The 24,724-nt window shown below is 50.2% G+C and overlaps 1 protein-coding gene across 3 annotated transcripts in view; it reads left to right on the forward strand.

Annotated features, from left to right (window-relative positions):
- LOC120391689 (ceramide synthase 2-like) overlaps positions 1 to 24,724 on the forward strand; it is a 141,981-nt gene that overhangs the window by 53,870 nt on the left and 63,387 nt on the right. For all 3 annotated transcript variants that reach the window (XM_039515647.1, XM_039515648.1, XM_039515649.1), the window contains exon 2: positions 4,870 to 5,043. In XM_039515647.1, the coding sequence (XP_039371581.1) occupies positions 4,870 to 5,043 (174 nt within the window). The remainder of the gene's footprint in view (positions 1 to 4,869; positions 5,044 to 24,724) is intronic.

Below are 24,724 nucleotides of genomic sequence, written 5' to 3' on the forward strand. Positions count from 1 at the left end.
TACAGTCTGCCAGAGAGAACCTGAATTTCTCCCAGGGGAAAAAATATTTTTCTGTTTGTAAACCCATTCAGGCCCCTTTCTCCACCAGGCAAAACCTCAAGAAAGGCCAAGTCTCTGAACTGCTGGCAGGCCATCTTCAGCCTGGCTGGGTTTCCCTGCCCTCTCTGTTGAGTTCTGTGATGGCTGCATCTCAGGGTTGGTTTGTTGTGATGTCACTGTTCCACTTATTCTTAGTTCACTGGTGGAAGGGGACAGTCAAGTCCTAATATCTGTAATGAAGTAAACCAGAAAGAAAACAAACAAACTGACCCCCCCGCCAATCTGCCCTGCTCCCACACCCTTTGACGGTATCTGTGTGCATCCGAGTGTAACTTCCTGAGCAGTGACCTCACTGTGGTCAGCCAGGGTGTGGAGTCTGGTGTTTCTCTTGCTAGTCATCACCTTTATTGCCCATGTGCATCTTCTTGTGCCCCTGTTCTCCCTTGAAGCTCCCCCCTCGGGTGTGTAACATCCTGCAGAGGGGGCTGTCCCATTCAGGGCCCAGCGCACCAGAAGCATGACACTTTTCCTGGCACACCAGCCATCTGTGTGCAGTGACCTAACCCCGCTGTGCGGGGGCCCTGGGTGACACTGCAGAACGGGAGCAGCGTTCTTCTCCAGGGCTGCCTGGGCAGCTCCTTGTTTCTTTCTGTTAGAGCCAGTGTCTCTCCAGGCATTGGGAGCAGGCCGGCTGTGCAGCCGAGCAGTGACAGGATGCCTTGGTTGCTCCACCCCACCCCCCAACAGGAAGTTGCAGAGAGGGGGGCTCCCCTGCTGCCTGAAACCAGCTCAGCACTGCATGCTCTAAAGCCCTAACCCAGGCAGCAGCTCCTCACTCTCCCCCTCCTGCCTTCCCTGCGGGAAGCAGATTGGGGCTAAACCCTGCCATGGGAGCCACATCCCCAAACAGCCTGCCACCTGCCCGGCTCTCCACTCTGGAGGGAGATCTCACCAGCTTTACTCCTGGCCAGCACAGTGCTGGCGTGTCAGGTACATTTCACCTTGAGCCTGTGCGGCGGGCCTGGCTCGTCCCTGCAGTGCCCCAGCTTATCGCACCCAGTGCTTATCCCCACCCCAAGCAGCCCTGGGAAATGTAGCCCACCCAGAGCACAGGTCACAAGGCGCCTGCAGCCAGCCTGGCTCAGTCCTGTGCTAGGCCCAGCACACACAGTCTGCAAGAGGCAAACACCAGACCTGACCACAATGAGATCGTTGGTCAGGAGGCCCTTTATCATCCGCAGCCTCATCACCGAGTGCTGCTGGCTGGTGCTGCAGGCTCAGTGCTAGTTCCTCTCCTCCCTCAGGCCACTCCTTACACCACAGACCTAGGCTAGGAGAGAAGGTGGAGGGAGATTGCTGGCTTGTTCCAGTCCAGGCACCAATTCAAGCTAGGCCACCTGGCGACAGACTGCTCTGAGGGCATCCAACCTCTGTGAATAGAGACAAGTCCAACATGAGCACCCTGTTAACTTACAGACCTCCGAAAGCCAAAGGTCCCTTGAGGCCCTGACAGATGCTGTGTGACATGGGGATGATGTGTGCCTGTCTTGAGAGCAGAGAGCATCATCCTGCTTTTGCTGTGCTACCATTGTGAAGAGAGCTCCTAGCTATTCCTGGAAGGAACACCCTTCTAAGCCTTAACTCAGCGCTGTGATGTTACTGAGCTGTGCGTACTAGCAACAGAATTGCAGATCTGTTAGGGACAGAGAGAAATCTCTCTCCAGCTGGGTAACATCCTTCATAGTGAGGGTTAATCCGTGGGTAGAACGTGTCCTGGCAAGGCAACAGGGAGTCCGGTGGCACTTTAAAGACTAACAGATTTATTTGGGCATAAGTTTTCATGGGTAAAAAACCTACTTCTTCAGATGCATCATGTTCTGCTCTCCTGAGTGTTGTACGTACACAGCCCAGCAGCTCCTCTAGTGTAGGCATGCAAACAGCAGCAGCCACCACAAAATCTTTCCAGCAGAGCTGTAGACATTGTGTGGGAGGGCCGCACGCTGGGTGGTCCATTGGAAATAGCCCTAGAGGCCTGCTGGCAAAAACCAGCAGAGAATCGGAGTAAAATAATGACCAGAAAAGAAAGCACTGACCTGCGGCCTGAGCAAGGAGACAGCTGAGGTGGCCTCTGTGTACACAGGCTCCCAACAAGAACAGATAATGTTATTAGCAATGAAGTGAAGATGGGTATGATGGGAGTTGGGCTCTGTCATGGTCAGCATCATTACCCTGTTTGCCACGTGACCTGGATAAAGGGATCCTGTACCCAAATGCAAAGAGCCAATACAGTCACAGCATATCAAGCAGTTTAGCCCTGAAAGGTGGTTCCTGCCTTAGAGGCTGTGGCTACCAGAAGTCCCATCCTCCCACTCATCAAGGAAAGCCCTTATTGATGGAGCACATGGTGGCAGAGTCTGCCTAATCTGTTTGTAGCCAGCCTCCCTCATAGTCCACACTGGGCTGTGCCATGAATGCTCCAGGAAAAACAGGAAAGTCATGACTGGAATTAACAAGATCCTGGTTTTACAGTCATGGCCAGGCCCAAGGAGTTGAATGAGCTGAATGGTAATTTCCAGACCAAGAGGAACAGTCAGATCCTGCACACTTCCAGAATCAGCCATGTCCTCGCACTAAGAAGGAAACATCTGGTGAAAATTGCCTCTAAAAGCAAATCTCTCTTCGGTACTTGATCTACTCTGCACTGCTGCTGGCAGGAAGTGGGCTGGGGTTTAGGTCCTTTCTGGTTGGGAGTCCTGTACTGCCGTTTCTCATGCTTGGGTTGCTTCCACCTTCCCCTGGGTTTCTGTAAAACAGTGTTTGCTGTATGGCTGGCCATGGTAATTCCAGTGATCTGAGTGTACCTTGCTTCCCTACCCCTTCCCTACTTGCCTGTGTGATGATTGGCTGTACTTAGACCGGGTGAACCACCTAAGGTGAAATGCATGTTCTAGAGCAGGGGTCTCAAACTCCAATGACCACAAGAGCCACATGAGGACTAGTACATTGGCCTGAGGGCCGCATTACTGACACCTCCCCACCCCCGCCGCCCTCGGCCCCGCCCCCACTCCACCCCTTCTATGAGGCCAAGCCCCTGCCCCCACCTCTTCCCACCCCTTCCCCGAAATCCCCACCCCAACTCAGCCCCCTCCCTGCCCCCAGGGGGTGCAGGTGGGGTGTGGCAGGGGCTCTAGAGAGTTGGGGTATGGGGTGCAGGAGGGGTGAGGGGTGTGGCAGGGGGTTAGGGCAGGGGATCAGGGTGCAGGAGGGGTGTGGCAGGGGGCTCAGGACAGGAGGTTGGGTGCAGGGTGCAGCAGGCCACTCAGGGAAGGGGGTTGGGGGTGCAGCAGGGGTCTCAGGGCAGTGGGTTGGGGTACAGGAGGGGTGTGGCAGGGGTTTGGGGTGCAGAGTGTGGCAAGGGGCTCAGGGCAGGGGGTTCAATTGCAGGAGGGGCTCGGGGCGCGGGCTCTGGTCCGGCAGACACCGGGGGCAGGACAGGCTCCCTGCCTGCCGGCCTTGTCCCCGTGACGCTCTGGGAAGTGGCGGGACTGTGGGGGAGGAGAGGCGCTGGGGTGTGTGTGTCAATGTCGCTTCAGGCACCTCCCCCAGCAGCTCCCATTGGCCACGGTTCCCCATTCCCGGCCAATGGGAGATGCTGAGGGCGGTGCCTGAAGCGACATCGACACACACCCCAGCGCCTCTCTTCCCCACATTCTTTCCGCTTCCCGGAGTGGCACGGGGGCAGGGCAGGCAGGCAGGGAGCCTGCCCTGCCCCTGGTGCGCGCCGGGCCAGAGCTGCTCTAGGTAAACGCTGGGGGAAGTGCGCAGAAAATAACCTCGTGGGCTGCCTGCGGACCGCGTGTTTGAGACCCCTGTTCTAGAGGGTGACAGTTCACAGGTCTACGGGCACTAGAGGGATGGAATAACAGCCTTCATCGTTTTCTTTAAAATTGTATAGAAAATTCAGTCTTTCCTGGAAGAATTCCTGTGCCAAATGTGGCGTTTCAATTTAATCATTAAAGCACAAAATAGATTTCTTCCTGTTTTAAGGGCAAATTTAGAGCAGCTTTAATTGGTCTTGGTACTGGCACCTCCATTGTGTGTGTGTAAAATGAGAGTGCTAATAAAACATAATGATGAGGCTTTTTAAAAACAACTAACAAAATCATCCAAAGCACAGGACTTGTCAGGGGGGTGAAGCACTGGAATAAATTGCCTAGGGAGGGTGTGGAATCTCCATCATTGGGGATTTTTAAGAGCAGGGTGGACAACACCTGTCAGGGATGGTCTAACTCTAGATAATACTTAGTCCTCCCTTGAGTGCAGGGGACTGGACTAGATGACCCCTCGAGGTTCCTTCCAGTCCTATGATTCTATGATAAAAGAAATGAGAGATCAAAAGGCCCAGGAGGGAGGAAGTATACAGATAAAAGGAGCTCTGTTGGCAGGCACTGCAGTGGGATGGACACTGGGGATGGGGCACCTCTCTGCCTGGTGGAGGGAAAGCCTCTATTCAGTGTTAAAATATAAAATGACTGGTGCTTCAGGCTGGGAATGATGACAGCCCTTGTTCTGCTGAGTTTTAAGGCATTTGATTTCATTTCAGCATTTTAGGCCTTCTGCCAGTAACCAGTGCTTGCAAAATGTCTGATTGAAAATGTGCTAGTGGATTACAAATATCTTGTGTCGGTATGTCCCCGCCCCTCTCCTCCTTTCATAGCCAGGTGCATGCTCAGCTCTGATGTAATCCTTGCCTGCTTCACTGGCCTGTGCTGACTGGTTTGCTGTCTGCTAGAATATCCTCAAACTCACTCTGGTCTCCTTCTCTTCCAGGATGATGCACTCTTTGAATGAATGGTTATGGTGGCATGAGTACTGGCTTCCCCCAGGAATCACCTGGGAAGACATGAAGGAATCTGAGGACATCCATTACCCTCAGCCTCAAGACCTCCTGCTCAGCATCCCCTGTGCCCTGCTCTTGATTATTATCCGGTACCTCTTTGAAAGGTGAGTCTGTTTCCCCTGTTGGCAATTTGGGCCCCGCAACTGGGAGCCAACATGTGGCCAGTGGACGTTCCCGGTGTGGCCCACAGAGACTTTAGTTTTGAGCATGTGCTGAGACAGTTGTATCATTGTTCTCCCAGTAGTGCCTGGCACTTCACAATCTAGAAAGTGCCAAACAGAGAACGCAAACTCTGCCTCAAGGGTCTAACACTCATCAGCATTCCCAACCCTCTTCAAAAGCCCCTAAAAGCTTTTTTTCCCCTTGTTGTGTTTGTAGAATAACCACTGTTGGTCCTGGATTAGTTTTTATGCTTGTGCTTTAGAAGCAGGTATAATATGTGTTTGTGTTTGTTCTCTTGCACCTACTTCTGGGCCCAGAGCACTATAGACGTAATGTTAGATTATCTGGGTAGCATCTGCTCCAATTAAGGCTGTAAAACAAACAGTTTCCCTTTTCAGATTCTCAGAACTTTTTGAAACTCTCTTCTTTGGGATGAAACTTTCTACCCCTGGTCTCTATCCCAAGATGAATTAATTCTTTTTAGCTAGTGTGATCAAAAACCATGCAGCTGTTTTTTAAGCTTAAAGAGGATAGGGAAGAAAATTTGGTATTTTTAAGAATTGTTGTGATCTCTTGAGTGAGGTTGGGAAAGAAATCTCAAAAACAGATGCCTCTCTAGGCATCCATAGTCCCTGACGTCTAAGGGGAGCTTGGCTGAGTTTAGAGCATTCTAGGTAATAAAGGTAATTCTGAACTGTGCTGTAGCTGTGTGTTAAGTTTTAAGCGGGGATGTGAACCCCAGTGTGTCTGTGCATGTATGTGCAGCTATTTAACTGTGTGGGTGAATGACTAGTCCTCTCAATTGCTCCCAACCAGCCTAAAACACCTACAGCAAAAGGGTTCTTTTCCTTCTCGTCAAAATACCTGCTTGGTCTGGGGGTTGATACAGGGCTGGAAGCTACTTATTCTGTGCCCACCATTCCCATGCGCTGGCCTTAACACAACTGTGAGCTCAACAAGTGAACTCATTGCTTATTTAGTGAGGCTTTTACTCACCTCTTGAGAGAAGATCATGTCAAGATAATGACAGGCAAAGAGGGGTTAAGCCCAAGGCAGATCTGGGACTAGACTCCAGCTCTGTAGTCAGCTGAGCCCATGTCTTTCCATCACTGTGGTGCCCCCAGGCGAATTGCAAATTAACCGTCTAGGTCTTAGTCTTGGTTCCCTGCCTAACCCTGTGCGATCATTTATACAGCGCAAACGGAAAGTGAAATCTTTCTGTTCTAATTCAGTAGTGTTTCACTTCCTACTGGTGCACATCACTGCCCAAGGTGCATGGCAAGCCCACATCTGATCCTCTGAACGGGATTAGTAACGTTTAACCACATTTGCAAAAACGTTTCAGACCTGCAGATGGGAAAATGCTATTATAACTGCACAATGAAGGTATGATGTCTTCCCCTCTATGTCAATCCACAGAGCATATGAGCTGTTTGAGCCCCCACTAGGCAACCTTGTCTCTTTAGCTCAAGCTGTAAAGACTCGGTCTGTTAGTTCTGAAGGTCCCCAGTTCAGTCCCCCGGCGTGTCAGTCAACATGGAGTAAGTGTAAAGTACTATTCTGATTCTCCCCATTTTACAAGTTGGGAAAACTGAACCATGTGGACCATGAGGTTCTTGCCTAGCAGACTCTGTGCCCTGGTTTCCAAACTGTACTCCATGAAGCCCTTGGCAGAGGCCTGTATAGAATCAACTGTTCGTATGGTGCTGGCTTCTCCTCCTGATTTCTAGCTGCTAAATCCTACTGAAACAAGATAAAATGTTTTTCCAGTATTACTTCTCCATGTAAAGAATGCTGGAATTGCCTCAAGGGTGTTTGTGATTGAGTCACAGGGGTTGGGGAGCTGGCATGTGAGCATGAACAGGAGAGAAGATAATTGAAAGGTACGCTCCATATTGAGATATAATTTGAGAACCTTTGATCTAGGGAACTAGGCAGTAGCTTCCTCGATAGAACACCTTGGTTCTAGTCCTGTGTCACCTTGGGCAAATCAATTATTTTCTCCATTTGCCCCAGTGATAAAATAGCAGGCACTGTCTTTTTGGGGTGCGTGTGCATAGCAGTGTAGACTCACCCCTGCAGCACCTCCTGCTGGTTTCTTCCAGGAATTAGCTCATTCCAGCTCTGGAGCGCCCTCTGCAGGCCGGTGATCCCTCCCTGTACCCAGTGCCCTTTTACATGGGGTGCTGCCCCCTGGCAGTAACCCCTTTTTCTCAGGGTCTCCTCTCCCCAGGGAACCCCCACCCATTATTCCCACCTTGCCTCAGTTTTGGCTACTGCCCAGTCTCCATCTAGCCCCCATTCACTGGGGCAGACTGCAGTATCAGCCACTCATCACAGGCAAAGGGGTTTGGACCTGCTGCCTTTGCCTACCCCTGGGCTGCCCCCTGCAACCCCCAGTACCTCTTGGCCTTATGCTAGGCCGCAGCCTGGGGCTTTCCAGGCAGGAGCTCCCCAGCTCCTCTGTCTTTCCCCAGCCCTGCTTCCTCAGGTACCCTGTCTCTAGCTCCCTGCAGCCAGGCCCTTCTCCCTCTACAGGCAGAGGAAGACTCCTGTCTGCCCCTGGCTTCTCTGCCTTTATAGGGCCAGCTGAGTCTGTTCGGGGCATGGCCCCAGCTGCAGCCACCTCCCCCAATCAGCCCAGCCTAAAAGCTGCTTTCTCCAGCCACAGCCCCCTACCAGGCCTGTTTTTAACCCTTCAGGGCAGGAGCAGCGGTCTACCCTGCTACAAGCAGCTAGCGCCATGGGATCCTGGTTCTGGACTAGTGCTCCTAAGTGCTATGGTTATACAAATAATAATTAATGGCAGTGTTAGTTCCTCCTGGAGACTGTGAGGAATAATATACCATGTTTGTACAGTCCTCAGAAAAGCCCTGTATTATTGTTCGTTATTTATCACATGTCGCCTATAGTTTGGAGGAGCAGAGAGCAGCACTAAACCTCAAAGGATCTGGTCTTGGTCTGCTGCCTTCCACAGAGCCTAGAAGAAGGGGGGAAAGGTGCTGGTTATATACATAGGGAAGGAAAAAACTACATTAAAGCAAAAACAAACATTCATAAGTTAGGAAATACCAGTATTAAGGTCACCTGTGCAACCGTAACTCTACCTCCTTGTGCGTGTGCACTGGGATACAGTCTTTAATTATATGGCCACAGATTGTGTTTTCCACATGACCCCCACTTTATTCAGTGCACAGGATGGATGATGCTCTGAGAATGACATTGTGATGGGTTGGATCACAGAAACCTCCTTGGGAGCTGCCACCTGATGTGCCAAGACTACTTCTGCCCTTGCTTCTCCTGCCAGCCTGGGACCCCAGTGCCCTGGTTTGCTGAGCCAGACATGACCATCTGCTCCAACATAGACCCAGGGGGAGAGGGATAGCTCAGTGGTTTGAGCATTGGCCTGCTAAACCCAGGGTTGTGAGTTCAATCCTTGAAGGGGCCACTTAGGGACCTAGAGCAAAATCAGTACTTGGTCCTGCTAGTGAAGGCAGGGGGCTGGACTCAATGACCTTTCAGGGTTCCTTCCACACCTATGAGATAGGTATATCTCCATATATTTTATATTTATTTAATTACTTGCCCCAAAGCTGCAGACTTAACTGAAAGCAGCTTACAGAAGTGCTCTTATCTATAACACTCAGATGCCTAACTCCCAATGGGGTCCAAACCCCAAATTAATCCATTTTACCCTGTATAAAGCTTATACAGGGTAAACTCATGAATTGTTCTCCCTCTATAACACTGATAGAGATATGCACAGCTGTTTCCCCCACACCCAGGTATTAATACATACTCTGGGTTAATTAATAAGTAAGAAGCAATTTTATTAAATACAGAAGATCCTCACCAGTTCCAGAATGGTTCCTTTTACAGACTAATCTTCTTTTAGTCTGGGTCCAGCAATCACTTACACCCCTTGCAGTCACTGTCCTTTGTTCCAGTTTCTTTCAGGTATCTTTGGGGGTGGAGAGGCTCTCTCTTTAGCGAGCTGAAGACAAAATGGAGGGGGCGGACCCCCTCCTCTCTCCTATGCAAACTCCACCTACAAAATGGAGTTTTGGAGTCACCTGGGCAAGTCACATGTCCATGGATGACTGAGTTCCTTACCAGCCAAGCCACATTCCTGGGAAAGCCCGGATGTGGATTGGTGTCTCTAAGTTCATTGTTGGCTTAAGTGTTTTTTGACTGGGCACTTACTGAGAATAGCTTTTTTCTCAGGAAGCTGACTGTAAAAAAAAAAAAAAAAATTATTTATCTCCTGGAACTGGAAGGTCATCAAGTTCAGCCCCCCCTGCCTTCACTAGCAGGACCAAGTACTGATTTTTGTCCCCAATCCCCAAGTGGCCCCCTCAAGGATTGAACTCACAACCCTGGGTTTAGTAGGCTAATGCTCAAACCACTGAGCTATCCCCCTAGGAAGCTGACTATATCTATTGGGTTTCCGGGAAAACGGGGTGGGCAAAGCCCGCCCCATGCTAACGGAACCCCCCCCCCCCCAGCCTAAGGGGAGGTACCACAGGGCCGCAGAAACCCACTAATTGCGGGGGGCAACTAATAAAAGAACAGGGACAGGACAGGAGTGTGGTCAAAGGGTCATAAGAAGGGATCCTGACGGGGACACCGAGCAGAGAATCCCGGACAGCGCCCACTGCTCCTCGAAGGCGTCAAGGGAGCCAGCGGACGCCGCCCAGAGGAACTCCGCCCGGAGACATGAGCGGACGAGGGACCGGAAACAAGCCCCACAGTCGCAGGAGTCTCCGTCGGCCAACCTCCTCTCCCTGGTCGCGTGGATGGCCTTTTTAGCCAGGGTGAGGAGGAGGTTGACCAGGAGGTCCCGCGACTTTGTGGGGCCACGGATAGGGAGTGCATGGATAAGGAGGTGAGGGGAAAAGTGCAGCCAGAAACGTAACAGAATGTCGGTGAGGAGCCGGTATAGGGGCTGCAGCCTGGCGCACTCTAGGTAAACATGCGCCAGGGTCTCCCTCACGCCGCAGAAGGGGCAGGTGTCCGGGACAGGGGTGAACTGCGCCAAGTACACGCCCGTGCTCACGGCCCCGTGAAGGAGCCGCCAGCTGATATCCCCGGCGGGCCTCGGGACCAGGGTGGAGTACAGGCTGGCCCACCGGGGCTCCTCACCCGCCACAGGTGGCAAGAGGTCCCGCCACTTGGTGTCGGGGCGGGACACGAGGGTGAGGAAGTGAAGGGTGTGGAGCACGAGCGCGTAGAGTTGTATCCGTGGCGCGGTAAGACAACGGACCGGCTGCCGAACGTGCAGCCGGCGTGCGGAGAAGGGGCGGGGGCCGGTCGGGTCCACGGGCAGGTGCCCGATGAAAAGGTCCGGAGGGCCCGGGGAGGGGGGTGGGCGGGGCGTGCCCTCACACAGGACCCGGTCGAGGTAGGCCCGAGCAGCGGGCGGCAAAGTGGCCCTCACCTCCTGAAGTACGCGCCGGGGAGTACACGGTCTGGAGAGCCCCATCCGCTGAGCGAGCGTCAGGGGATCCAGCCAGTCTCCCCGGTTGTAGTCCAGGAGGTCTCCGACCCTGGTAGCTTCCGCCAGGACCAACCTCTGGCGCACCGCGGGGGACTCCGCCACCTGCACACGGAGCTGGGGGTTGTGTAGCAGGGGCTCCGCGAGGAGGAAGCTGACTATAGCGGGGTGGCTACCTGCTCCTGCCCTGCGGGACTTGAAACAGCCCAGGAGAGGGCTGGGGCTGGGGAAGGGAGCAAAGCCCCCGCTTACTGGGGGAAGTGGCTGCAGCTGGAGCCATGCCCCAAACAGACTAACTGGGCCTTATAAGAAGGCCAGGGCAGCTAGAAGCTCAGGACTCTCTCTCTCTACAAGCAGAGGGAGAAGGGCCTAGCTGCTAGGGAGCTGAGCAGGGTACTGGGAGTGGTGCAGGGCTGGGGGAAGGCTAGAGGAGCTGGGGAGCTCTGGCCTAGGAAAGCCCCAGGCTGTGAGCCTAGCTGAGGGCCTAAGACCAGTACCGGGGCAGCCCAGCTATAGAAAGAGGCAGCAGGTCCAACCCACCCTTGCCTGTGATGAGTGGCGTACACTGCAGTCTGCCCCAGGGAGTGGGGCTAGATGGGGACTGGCAGTAGCCTTACACTGAGGCAAGGTGGGGTTAGTGGGTGGGGGTTCCCTGGGTGGAGAGAGCCAGAGTGTGGGGGTACTGCCAGGGGGACAGCAACCCAGAGAAAGGGGCACCGGGGTCCTGGGAGGGATATGGGGGCCAGCGGTAAGGTGGATCACCAGCCTGCAGGGGGCGCTCCAGGACTCTGGGAGAGCTAATTCCCATGGATGACCAGCAGGAGGCGCTGCAGAAGTGAGTCTACTCCCTTACACTGACCAACTGCTTCACTACAGCCTACTTAAAATCAAACAAGTGTGCAGCCAATATTCATAACTTCAAATACAAAAATAATACATGCCTACAAATAGGATTAATAGATTCAGTAGATCATAACCTTAACAGAGATGTTACATAGCATATGTAGCATAAAACACATTTTAGTTGTTATGCTTATAAGTGTGTGTGTGTGTGTGTGTATATATGTATATGTGTGTGTGTGTGTGTGTATATATATATATATATATATATATATATATACACACACACACATTTCCATAAAGCCTTATGGGTGGCACTGTCACAGATGTCGCTGTTCTTTATTTCTTATCAATCAGCATGTGGCCCCTGTCTTGTTTATTGCCACCATCCAAACCCTGTACTCAGTGTGGAATGATTTATTTCCTCCTGGGTTTTTCCATACTGCTCATAACTGCACTGTCTGAGCACCTGTAGTGAATTTCTCCTCTTGGCTTCCCTGTATGCTCACGGGAGTGCAAGTGTTCACGTATTTGGATGACTGGCTGTTTTGCAGGAGCTCCTTTCTACAAGTAGCAAACAGCATTCAGCAGATCTTTTTTCTCTTCCCATGCTTGGGAGTGTTAATAAATGAAGAAAAGTCAGTACTAACCCCAGCATAGAGAATAGAGTTTATAGAAGCCTGTGATGGGGTGTCCATCCCATGCAGACTGGAAGGGTGTAAGATGGCCACATGGGCTAATTCACTCCACAGGCTGCACCTGGAGGAGGAGCCAGGGAGCAGGGAATTGATTGGAAGCAGGCTCAGCTGTGGGGGCCTATATTAGCCAGGAAGCTGGCTACAGAAGGGGCTGCAGGAGGCAGGCTGCGGTCACTCCCTGGGAGGAGGAAGGTGTGTTCTGGACTATCGAGAGTAGTCCACAGTTACTCCCTGAGAGGAGGGAGTTGGGAAGCTGGTGAGCCCAGAGAGAGGGGAAGATAGGAAAGGCTCCGGAGAAAGCAGCAAGGTAGAACAGTGCAGGCCTTGGCTGCCGACCAAAGGGCCGCTGAGCTGGAACCCAGAGTAGAGGGCATGCCCTGGTTCCCCTACTAGCCACTGGGGATGTGGCACCGATGAGGCAGAGGACAGTGGACTGCCTGATTTGTTCTGGAAAGACTTTGCTATGCACCCTCCGCCCCACGGAAGGGGGAACCATGTAGTGGCCTGGCTGGAGGACTGAGTTGCGAAGAGGAGGCTGTGGTTCCTGGAGAGAGAGGGGTCCGCAGGATGGGAGGACAGTGGGAGAGACACTGCCAGAGGAGGTCACAATGGCTGGCCAGAGCTAATTCCCAGGACTGCCAGGAAGAGGCACCACCAGCAGTGAGTGGACCCTGTGACAAAGCCATTCTGGACTCTATGACAACAATGACCTACATATCCAGAAAGGTTTGGAATGATGCTCAACCTTTGTACCCACTAGCAGCCTTAATGTGATGTTACCCAGGGTACAATCTGGACTGTTGAACAGCTGTGTTCCCGTAACTCTCTAGCCTGGGATGCCTTTGACACTGCTTTGCTGTCAGAACTGCCACACCTGGCCTGCTTACACAGACTTTAGCATGCAAATTCACTCCCAGCTAAACACATGAGCACACTGACCAATCACTTATGAATTACATACAGGGCGACAGGAGTATTCTAAGCAAGACACAAGAAGTAATTCTTCTGCTCTACTCCACGCTGATTAGGCCTCATCTGGAGTATTGTGTCCAGTTCTGGGTGTCACATTTCAAGAAAGATGTGGAAAAATTGGAGCAAGTCCAGCAAAGAGCAACAAAAATGATTAAAGGTCTAGAAAACATGACCTGTGAGGGAAGATTGGAAAAAATTGGGTTTGTTTAGTCTGCAGAAGAAAACTTATGTCCCCTCTCAGTCTTCTCAAGTACATGAAAGGTTGTTACAAGAAGGAGGGAGAAAAATTGTTGTTCTTAACCTCTGAGGATAGAACAAGAAGCAATGGCCTTAAACTGCAGCCAAGGGTGCTTTAGTTTGGACATTAGGAAAAACTTCCTAACTGTCAGAGTGGTTAAGCACTGAAATAAATTGCCTAGAGAAGTTGTGGAATCATCATCATTGGGGATTTTTAAGAGCAGGTTGGACAAAGACCTGTCAGGGATGGTCTAGAATACCCACTTCGTCGGATGCATCCAAAGCTCATGCTCCAATACGTCTGTTAGTCTATAAGGTGCCACCGGACTCTTTGCTGCTTTTACAGTAATAGAAATGTGACTTTTCCCCAGTATTGACTGGTTGGGGGCCCAGGTGGGCATGACACGGAGGATCACTGTGTTGGTATCATGCTTGTAAAGCTCTTGAAGGTGTAAAGTGCTGTGTAAAAGCTAAGCATTATTATTATTATTTTATTATTATAACCACCATACATAACTATGGTAGACTGTTTTGGCACCGCTGGAGAGGAGATGATGATGTAATTAAAACTGTGAAGTAGCAGAGGAATTAATAGCTACAAAGCTACCTGACAGAAGTCGGCAGCGGGTGCAACCGATTTGTTTTTCCGGAATTAATAGAGTGATGGGGAAATTCCTGCCCCAAAAGCTTTGTACACCTCTACCCTGATACAACGAGACCCGATATAACACAAATTTGGATATAACGCGGTAAAGCAGTGCTCCGGGGGAGGCGGGGCTGCGCGCGCCATTGGATCAAAGCAAGTTCGATATAACGCGGTTTCACCTATAATGTGGTAAGATTTTTTGGCTCCCGAGGACAGCATTATATCGGGGTAGAGGTATTTGTGGTCTGTTAGCAGAGGGTCAGGTCTCTGATGAAGACGTTATAGAGCAGCAAGAGAATCTCCACTGCAGCAAACCACTGGGACAGGAAGTTACTCAGCTGAGGGAATTGAAGAGTGAGTTAACAAAGATGCTTGTGAAGCCACCCAGTCCATCCTTAAAACACCTGCTCCCAAGGGCCCTGGGAACGGCAGTTAGGACTGGAGGCAGCATGGTAGGCTGGACAGGGCACTGGGCTGGGAGTCACCTCTATTCCACCTCTAGCACTGACCTGTTGTGTGACCCTGAGCCCGTCACTCCCTCTCTATGTCTGTGCTTCCCCTCCCACCCTGTGTCTGCCTTGTGCCACGTGCCTGCTGTGAGGGGCTGTCTGCGGGGAGACTCATGGCTCCTCCATACAATTTGCTAGACTCACCTGTCTAATGTCCTGGGACTTTCCACAGTCCCTCCATAACGACTGGATTGCTTGTGCTCAGTGGCTGTGATTCTGCATCTCCAAACTTCGTCGCTGCTGTCTGCATCTGTCACATGCAACTTCCTAGCAGCAAGCCCAGTGCAAGGTGCTCGATCTCTGCATGCACTGTGCCATGAGGTGACGCGTGCTCTGGGAGTCCAGGATTGCTGCTGTGCGGCAGCATCACCAGACCCTGCTAGAAACCCAGTCAAATGCTGGGAGGCGACAATAAAGCCCACTTGGGAGGGAGCCAGGCTCCCCGAGTTGCGTGTCCCTGCTGGTACCGCATGGTGGTGGCCATGGGAAGGAAGGCATCCCGCAGCTAGCTGGGGGCCGGGGAGGCAGCACATTTGTCTCTGGAGAAAGAGTAGCTGTGCTGCAGCCCCACTGCTCCCCCTGCCCTGGTAGTGCTGGGGCCCTGGGCTCAGCCCTGTGGGAGGGCAGACAGCCTCTCATCACTTTGCAGTAACCGCCTCAGCAGACTATGGAAGCAAAGTGCTGGAGGGGACAGCCCTTCCCTGGCCAAGAGATGGACTAGACCTAGGGGGCCTCTCCTGCCCATCTGTGATTCTGTGTGGCTGCTTCCCTGCACTGCAGTGGGGCTGCACCTGTGACGGTGAGCAGTGTCTGGCCCTCCATTGCTGGGGGAGAAGTGAGCTGAGGCAGCCAAGGCACTGGCAGGCCTGGTCCTCAGCAGCCTGGCTTTGATCACAGCCACCTTCCCCTCAAGCCATGTCCTGTGAAATCTGGCAGCTCTTGCAATTTCATCATCAGTTTCACAATGTTTGGTGGTTTTGTAAAGCCTCTGCTCCTGGAGTCCTGGGATCATGGCGAAATCCCAGCTTTCATTAAGAAGTGTGTCTAGCCCTTGTTGGGGTGGAGAACAATTGAAAAAGGCGACCCCCTAAAAACTTAGGAGCTGGAAGGTGAATAAACAGAATCCACCCTTGTTATTTTAGTAATATCATGATTTTGGGAGGCTGACTGATGATTTTTGAGTGCTTGGGGTTACCGCTATTGCAGAGATCTCCCTAGTGGGGCCCATCCTCCCCATCCCTTGGTGACATCTGTAAGCCTTTGTGAGGTGCCTACGAAGTGCTGTGAGCTGCCTCTAGGTCTCCATTCTGCTGGTAGCGTTTACCTGCCCTTCCTTAGCCCAGCATCACATGCTCTCACACTAGTCAGTGGCTATTAAAGTGGCGGCACAATAAGCAAGAGCAAGTACGGTTAGGGTTGCCAGGCATTCAGTTTTTGACCGGAACGCCTGGTTGAATAGGGATGCTGGTGGCTCCAGTCAGCACTGTTGACCAGGTGCTAAAAGTCCAGTTGACGGTGCAGCAGGGCTGGCAGGCTCCCGGCCTGCCCTGGCTCCGCGCGGCTACTGGAATGGGCCAACATGCCCATCTCTTAGGCGCAGGGGTGGCCATGGGGGCTCCGCGGGTTGCCCCAGCCCCAAGTGCTGGCTCCGCAGATCCTATTGGCCAGGGATTACGGCCAATGGGAACTGCGGGGGAGATGCCAGTGGGTGCTGGCAGCACACAGAGCCCCCTGGTCCCTCCGCCTAGGAGTTGGACATGCTGGCCATTTCTGGGAGCTGCCTGAGGTAATCACCGCCCAGCCAGAGCCCAAACCCCAAACTCCTTCCTGCACCCCACAGACAAGAGCTGGATCCTGTCCTAGTTGGCTGCTTTCCTGTAGCTGCACTCAGAGACCAGAGTCTGGGGAGTAGAGTGCACTGTGCATTGGTGGGCATTACCTCAGCTTTGGCATGTCTCAGCTGCTCATTTCTGAGCTCACTGTGTGACAAGAGCAGTGCAAATGCACAGCTTGCAAAATCAAAGCAAGCTTTCACAGGAATATCCTTGTGCCCCTCTTTGGGAAGGTGTCTGTGTCCAAGCCAAATTCCACCTCCGCTCCAGCTGGGATGGTGGAAGTGCTGCTCAAATAAATATTGTAAGATTTTTTTTTTAATTATTTCAGGAAGCATAATTTTTTCTGTCCTATCAAAGAAGGCGGAACTATTTCTGCTCAAACTTCCCAGTAGAATCCGTCTTCAGGCACAGAAAAGTTTCAGCCAGTTAAACAAATCTTCAGAAAGTCATGAGTGAATGGATACTGTTACGCAACCTAAACTACAGGGGCCATTCCTACTCTGATTCCTCAGCCTCTTGCCCACCGCCGTCCAGGCAGCCTTTCATCTGCACATTCTCTACGTGGATTATAAACTCTGAGTTAGGGAGCTGTCTCCAAACATGTTCCAACAGCACCAACCACACATTTGGGGGCTGTATAAATAAATAACAGTGATAATGTAGCATAATCAAAACCAATACCAGAAGGGGTTCTGTGGCCTGCAGTGTGCAGGAGGTTAGACTACATTATCATGATTTAGTTGGGTTTGGTCCTGCTTTGAGCAGGGGGTTGGACTAGATGACCTCCTGAGGTCCCTTCCAACCCTGAGATTCTATGATTCTATGATCATGGTGGTCTAGGGTTGCCAATCTTCCAGGATTGGCCTGGAGTCTCTCAGAATCTCCATTGATCTCCTGGTGACTATTGAAAGCAATCCAGGAGATTTTAATAGGATATTTTAAGAAAATGACATTACATCATGTTGGGGGCGGGAATCTCCCAGGATAGCTTCAGTCAGAATTGGCAACTCTGTGTCCCTTCTGACCACAAAGCCTATGAGTCTAAAAGGAAAATTGCAACACCACTCTGTGATGAGCTTGAGTGGGTGTAAAGAGGAGACATTAGCAAGGGGTGGGGGTTGTAACCAGATCTGTGTGGGAAACTCAGTCCTTGTCTGTTTTCATAGTTACACCAGATTAAAATCAGTTTAGCTAATGGGGTGCAAACCCCTTTGTGGGCACTCTTAAATGGATTTAAACCTGGATTATCTGGAGTGTGATTACTAACTGATTTAAGCTAACTGGCAATAAACCAGGTTAAAATCTCTTTGTGACCACACAGGGCTTTCCAATGGGTTCCCTAAATCAATTTTAAAAATGAGTTTTGCTAAATTGATGCAACAATGACTGTAGGTAAGGCCCTAGCAATGCTGCAGCATTGTGGGGCAGGGTGATTAGGGCTTTGTGACAGGTTTGGTCACAGAGATCCCCTTGGGACTATCACCTGATGTGCTGAAATTACCTCTGAGCCCTTTTTCCCTGCCAGCTTGGGACTCCAGAACCCTGCCTTGTTGAGCCAGACACGCTAGCCTGCTGCAGTGCAGACCCAGGATCCAGGCCATGTCCCCAAAGCTGCAGACTTTAGCCCAAAACAGCTCAGCAGATCACCTATCTCCAGCACCCAGACACCCAGTTCCCAATCAGATCCAAACCCCAAATAAATCCGTTTTACTCTGTATAAAGCTTATACAGGGTAAACTCATAAATTGTCTGCCCTCTGATAGAGAGAGATGCACAGCTGTTTGCTCCCTCAGGTATTAATCACTTACTCTGGGTTCATTAATAAACAAAAGTGATTTTATAAGTGTAAAAAGTAGGATTTAAGTGGATTCAAGTAATAACAGATAGAACAAAGTAAGTCACCAAGCAAAAGAAAGCAAAACATGCAAGTCTAAGCCTAATACATTAAGAAACTGATTACAGGTAGTATCTCACCCTCAGAGATGTTCCAATAAGCTTATTTCACAGACTAGACTCCTTCCTAGTCTGGGCCCAATCCTTTCCCCTAGTACAGCCCTTGTTAGTTCCAGCAGCCATCTCAGGTGGTAACTAGGGGTCCTTTTGTTCTGCTCCACCCCCTTTTATACCTGTGGCCCAAGGCGGGAATCTTTTGTCTCTCTGGGTCCCCACCCTCCTCCTAAATGGAAAAGTACCAGATTTAAGATGGATTTCATTATCAGGTGACATGATCACATGCACCGTGAGACCCCAGCCTCCATTCTTCCTGGGCTGGCCTACATGTACACAGGAAGGTTTTCAAGTAAACAGAGTCATTTACAGTTCATTGATTCTGAAGCACCCTTAATGGCTTCCACTTAATGTTTACATCAGTTATACAAGTTTATATCTTATTCTCCTAACTCCAGACAGAGAAATAATACATGCAAACAAACAGGATGAACACACTCTGTAGATTATAAACTTTGTAATGATACCTTACAAGAGACCTTTTGCATTAAGCATATTCCAATTACATCATATTCACATAAGCATATTTTCATAAAGCATATGGAGTGCAACGTCACAGGCTTGCAGCATCTTGTAATAGGCCGTAAAAGCAGAAAGCAAGGGAACCATAGTCTGTTCTCTGGGTCCCCTGCTGTGCCTCTGTGTGACTGTCTGCACCACAACAGTGCCCCCTTAAAGGAATAATGTATGGAGGAAGCTGTATTTTGTTCTTGTACCACTTAGGAGTAAGGATTTAATAATAATGCACTCTGCTTTCTTAGCATGGGGGACAGAAAAGAGAGAGAGAGCCAGCAGCTGCCGACACCAGAGCTAGTCTTTGATTGAATGGAGCTCGGGTTGTGCCAAGGATATTCCAGGGAAGGAAATTGAAATACTATTTATAATTTGGTGGAAAAGTTTCCAACGGATTCTGATCTCTAATCTCCTTTGCGGCTTCACTGAGTGTGATGCATCACCCTGCCCTGTTTGGATAGAAACATAATGATGCTAGGTTAACCTGATCTGTTTAAGTCATTAACACTGGCTCTGATCCCCTCAAAAAGTGGCACAGAGCAGGGCTAGCAAGTGAGGCTGCTGGGCATGTGTGGAGGGACCACACTCGTATCTCCAGGGGAAGGAGTAGAGACTGAAACAGAATGACATCAAACCAGAGCAGCATCTGGAGGGGAAAGATAGGAGGAATGAGACCAAGGGAACGGCTGCGCCGGAATACTTCTACAAGAAAGAGTCTTGGGGTATGGCTACACTTGCAGCCGTACAGCGCTGTGAAGTGTGAGTGTGGTCGCGGCTCCCAGCGCTGCAGATACTTCACCTCCCCGTGGGGATTAGCTTACAGAGCTGGGAGCACTGTTTACACTGGTGCTTTGCACGCTGTAACTTGCTGCGCTTGGGGGGGTGTTTTTTCACACCCCTGAGTGAGAAAGCTGCAGCGCTGTAAAGCGCCAGTGTAGCCAAGGCCTTAGATTGTGTCAGGTTTGCCTGGCAAATGTGATATCCTTGATATGCAGATGATGTGTTGGTATATGGCAGAGATAAAAATGAACAAGTGACTATATGCAGTTTTGAGAGGCTTCCAACAGGCTGGCCTCACTCTGAATGAGAAATGTGAATTTGGAAAGCAGCAGATAAAATGTGTAGGAGACCTATTTAGCAAACAGGGAATTCAATGAGATTCAGAGAAACTGAAGGAATGACTCACCATACCCAAATCCCAACATGTTTCTGCTGTAACAAGATTTCTGGGCAAGACAAATTTGGAAAATTCTTACCAAATTTTGTTCACTTAACAAAATCCTTAAGATATCTCCTTAATGCTCACAATGTGTGGGTCTGGGGTAGCCCACAACAAAACACGTTAAATAAAAACAAACAGACATCTCCTGTGAACAGCTCAATGCATATCTGTTTCTCTTGGATTTTAACGTAGAAACAGACCACCAGCCCCTAGTGAGATTACTCATACAAGACCTCTGGATGACCTTCCTCCTAGGAGTCAAAGATTTCAACTATGACTGATGCTGGGTTGTTTTGGTTTTTTTCCCCAACATTGAACCAGGGAACATACCAGAGAAAGCATTCATGGCAGCAGATGCTCTATCTAGAGCCATAATTAAGCAAACACCAACAGAAGAAGAAAAGGCTTTATAGAAAGATGTCAAAGTCTGCATTGACCTTGTTCTAGTAGCAATTCCAGCATCTGCCGGCTGACTTCAGTACATTAGAGATGAACTACTAAAGGATAAGACTTGCCAGAAACTGACTCAACTCTGCCAAAGAGGGCAGGGTCAAAGGAGTAACTTCCAACAGACTACTAGCACATTGGCAGGACCAGAATGACCTTTACATGGCTGATGTCCTGCTTCTGAAAGGACAGCACATTTTTATCCTTGCAGTACTTCAGAAAGAGATGCTCTGCAGTTCAGTGATGGACACCAAGGCATAAGCAAGTGCAGGGCATGAGCACAACATATGGTGGCCAGTCTGAGTAGGCAAATTCGGACCTTAGCAGAGGGCTGCGAGGTACGCAACAATTTAAAACCAATCACCAGAACCACCTCTCTACAAAGCTACCTGACAGAACTTGGCAGCGGGTGCAACCGATTTGATTTTCCAGAAAGGACACACATACCGTATAGTAATCAGTTACTTCTCTAGATATATTGACTTGGCTGTACTTACACAAACTTCATTGGCACAGGTCATCCAGAAACTGAAGTCAGTATTTGCAAGACATTGAGTTCCTGAAGTTCTGATATCTGATAATAGACCTCAGTTTATCTCTGAAACATTCCTAGCATTTGCGCAGGACTTTGATTTTACAGAGCAACAGGGAGGTGGAGACAGCAGTGCAGACTTTAAAAAGACTTCTGCAAAAATCAGTGGGCCCATATAAAGCATTCCTGGAATGTTGGTCAGCACTGCTTGCGTTGCGACTATCTCCAGAAAAACTTCTGATGGAACAAAGCCTAAGGACGCCTTCACCTGTGGCACTGATACAGCTTACACTGAAGTGGCCCAACCTAAAGGAATTTTGAGACTGGGATGCTGAAATAAACATTCGATGGCAACAAAACTTCCATGTTTGGCACAGAACAAAAGCAGGGCCTGGACTGAGAACAGGGAACAAAGTGTGGATCAAGAGCTCCCAGCCTTTTAGAACAGTTCAGAGCTTGGCAGAAACACCCAGGTCCCACCTAGTGGAGACTCCAAAAAGACTTCTCTGGAGGTATCCGGTTCATCTTCAGTATTTCCCAACACAACAGAGAGAGGATCTGGGACCTGCACATACTCTGTCAGGCAGAGCCGCCTCCACAGGGACCTCCACATGGAAACTCAACAGAAGTGAGAACATGACCTGAAAGACTGATCTGGCCCCCTCAAGGGCTTGTTCTACTGCTCAGGACCATTTAAATGCAATTTCAAGGGGACATAGTAGTGTCAATAGCTTTAAGGAATTTGAACTTTATTTTGAATTATGTATATTTATTAGTTGTGAATTTAAGTTTTAACTTTTTATGATAAAGAAAAAGGAGATGTGGAGTGGTTCTAGAATTCCTTGTCCCCCATAGTTACCAGAGAGGACCAGAATGTGTGTGGGGAGCTTAATAAACATGGGAACTTCCTTGTCAGTGCTTAAAGCATGTCTTTGTGTTTGTCTTCACGCTACAATTCCTAGTCCCCACATGAGGGGGCCCTGCAAGGGTTGGAACAGCTGTATTTTTTTGCCCCTAACACTCCCTCCTCCCCATGTGCGTTGGCTGGGCAGAAACCTTTAGCTTAAGAGCTAGGCATTACAAAAGATGATCAAACACAGGAACAAACTGCCAAGGGAAGTGGTGGAGTCTCCATCTGTTGATGTCTTCAAATCCACACTGGCTGCCTTTCTGAAAGAGACATGTTTTCAACAAACGTGTTATTGGCCCAGTACAGGGGTAATTGGGTGAAATGTAATGACCTGTGATATACAGAAGATTAGATGATATAATGGTTCCTGCTTGTGTTAAAATCGGAATCTATGCGTTAATTCTATTACTGTTGTTATAGCACCAGGCCAAGAAGTGGTAGGAGATCCACTTCCCTTCAGGCAAGAGTGTAGGCTGTCAGGCCATTTGTCCAGTTTTAAGCTGGACGGACCTGCTTTTTTCTAAAGTTTGTCCCCTATCTAGTACTGAGACAGACAAAATCAGACATGGTTTTGTCCAGTATTGGATGGGGGGCACTATTTTGAAGAGTGCGCTGCCCTGCCCCTCCTGGCATGATGTCATGTACACGGTGCACACGAGGTCACACTGGCAGGGGACGAGCACTCTTCAAAATGGCATCCCCCATGTAAAGTGACTGGGGTCACTCAGGTAGAGGCAGTCCCTTGCCATCTCTGGAAGTACCGGAATCTCAGGAATTCTGGGGATGCACGAGCAGTTACCCAAGTGTGGGCCACCAGCCGCTCCTGGCGTGTGGCCTTTAGTTTAGCCAATGCCAAGCAAATAGAGCATGCTGTGTTAATTGAAAATGCCCTCATGGTACCTGCACTGCTCAGGCTCCTTCCCTCTCCCATAGAGTGGGTAAGTGGTTATCACTGACTGCAGTGCATGAAGTGATCCCTTTGGGAAGGGAGCTTGGTGAACATGGGGAGGGGTGTGTTCCGAAGGAGCTAGGGAGTGGGATGGTCACAGGGAGATGGAAGACACTCTCTGGGATTGTAGTAGTTGGGTCCATTGGAATAGGATTAAAGACAGAAAGTTTCTCACCCTGAGATGTTTCACACACTGCCCAGGTGCAGTCAGGGCCTCCTCTCCCATTCCATTGATTTCTGTCTTTAAATGTCAGAGTCGAACCCTGTGTGCCTTGTCCTCGTTTGCTCTACGCACCCTTCCACAGCTCTGGCAGTGAATAAGGGATTTGGGTGGCTGCAGATGTAAAGGAGCATTAGTGTAAATGAGACCTGGGTCCCACGTGTGTTCTAAAAACATCAGATTTGCCAAAGATACTAAATCTGAGAAATATGGTCGGAAGCCTGTTGGAGAAGGGAGCCAGCCTGCAACAGGAGCTGGAGCAGGGGGTGCTGTAACAAAGGGAGAGTCCTCCTAATATGGATGAAGCCCAACAGCCAGGAAGTGAATTAGCCAGCACACCTATGTATTAGGTAACAGTTATTTTTTACCTTCAGCAGCACATCAGCCGTGAGGGCTCAAGGCTGGCATGACACTAAGTTTTCCGTGCTCAGTGAGAGTCAGGGTTTCAGTACTAGCCTGATGCTCCTGGTGTTCATTCGTCCTGTACTGTAAATAAGACTTTGGAAATGCCAAGCTAGCGAGCACCCTGAATGAACCCACAGGGTGTGATACTGACTGCAGCAGCCCCACGCATGGACCGGGTTTTTTCAGATCTACCAAGCAAAGTCTTTACATTACAGGGAGGGGCTGACCCTGGTCCCAGGGAACCCAGGGTAGTTTTGCCATTAATCCCAGGAGTGTTTGGGGTACTGAGCTTGTTTGAAAATCTGCCCCCAGCTGTGGGGGCTGATCACTCAGCAGTCTGCCAGCTAGTTAGGTGCCTACAGCACTGAGGGGGGAGGGGAGACAGGCTCAGTAGTCTGGGGATGGTGGCAGCATTTTAAGGAAATAAGATTGAGGCAGGAACTGAACTGTTGCCCCTTGTGTGATTGCTTTGAGCAGGGGGTTGGGCTAGATGACCTTCCAACCCTAATATTCTATGATTTGAAACCTGCCGAGCAGAACTGGACTACAAGGAGCCAGGCTTGGGGGTGGCGGCGGGGATGCCATTTCCTGGAGGTCTGGCCTCTGTCCCATGCATCTGACAGGACACAGGCTAACATGAGCCTAACTGATAACCCTTCTAGCTACTGTTTGTGGCTAAGATGTCTTGCAAGATCCCACCAGCTCGCAGCAGCGTCACACAAAATCACGTCTTTCTCTGTAAAGTGTTTCTGCCGGAGCTTAAAATAAATGCCCCTCTTGCTGCCTCTGATTGGAGGGCAATGCGCCGTTCAGGCCTGTCCTCTGCCCTGGGGGCAATGCCCTCATTTAGGAAAAGGCCGTTTTTCTTTTTTTTATGATTTAACCTCATTTCTGGAAGAAGGCAATAGAGGGAGGAGGAAATTAACCGTTAAGCTGCTAGTCTAACAACTGTTAGGGAGGACCAACCCTGCAAAAATGTTTCTTGCTACAGCTGAAGTTCAACTCTTCACACCCAAGATCTGGCATCAGCCTCTTCAACTTTGTGTTGGGCGTGAGTTGTCCGTTATGGCCGAAGCCCGGCATGGTATTGCCTGGCTCCCTGTGGTCATTTTGCCCTTTTTTGTACCCAGACAAGCCCCACTAATCCCTCAGTGGCTCCTAGCAGGACCAACAAATTCAGGATTCTC

The sequence above is a fragment of the Mauremys reevesii genome, linkage group 26 (assembly GCF_016161935.1).
Source record: "Mauremys reevesii isolate NIE-2019 linkage group 26, ASM1616193v1, whole genome shotgun sequence".
NCBI classification, from domain to species: Eukaryota; Metazoa; Chordata; order Testudines; family Geoemydidae; genus Mauremys; species Mauremys reevesii.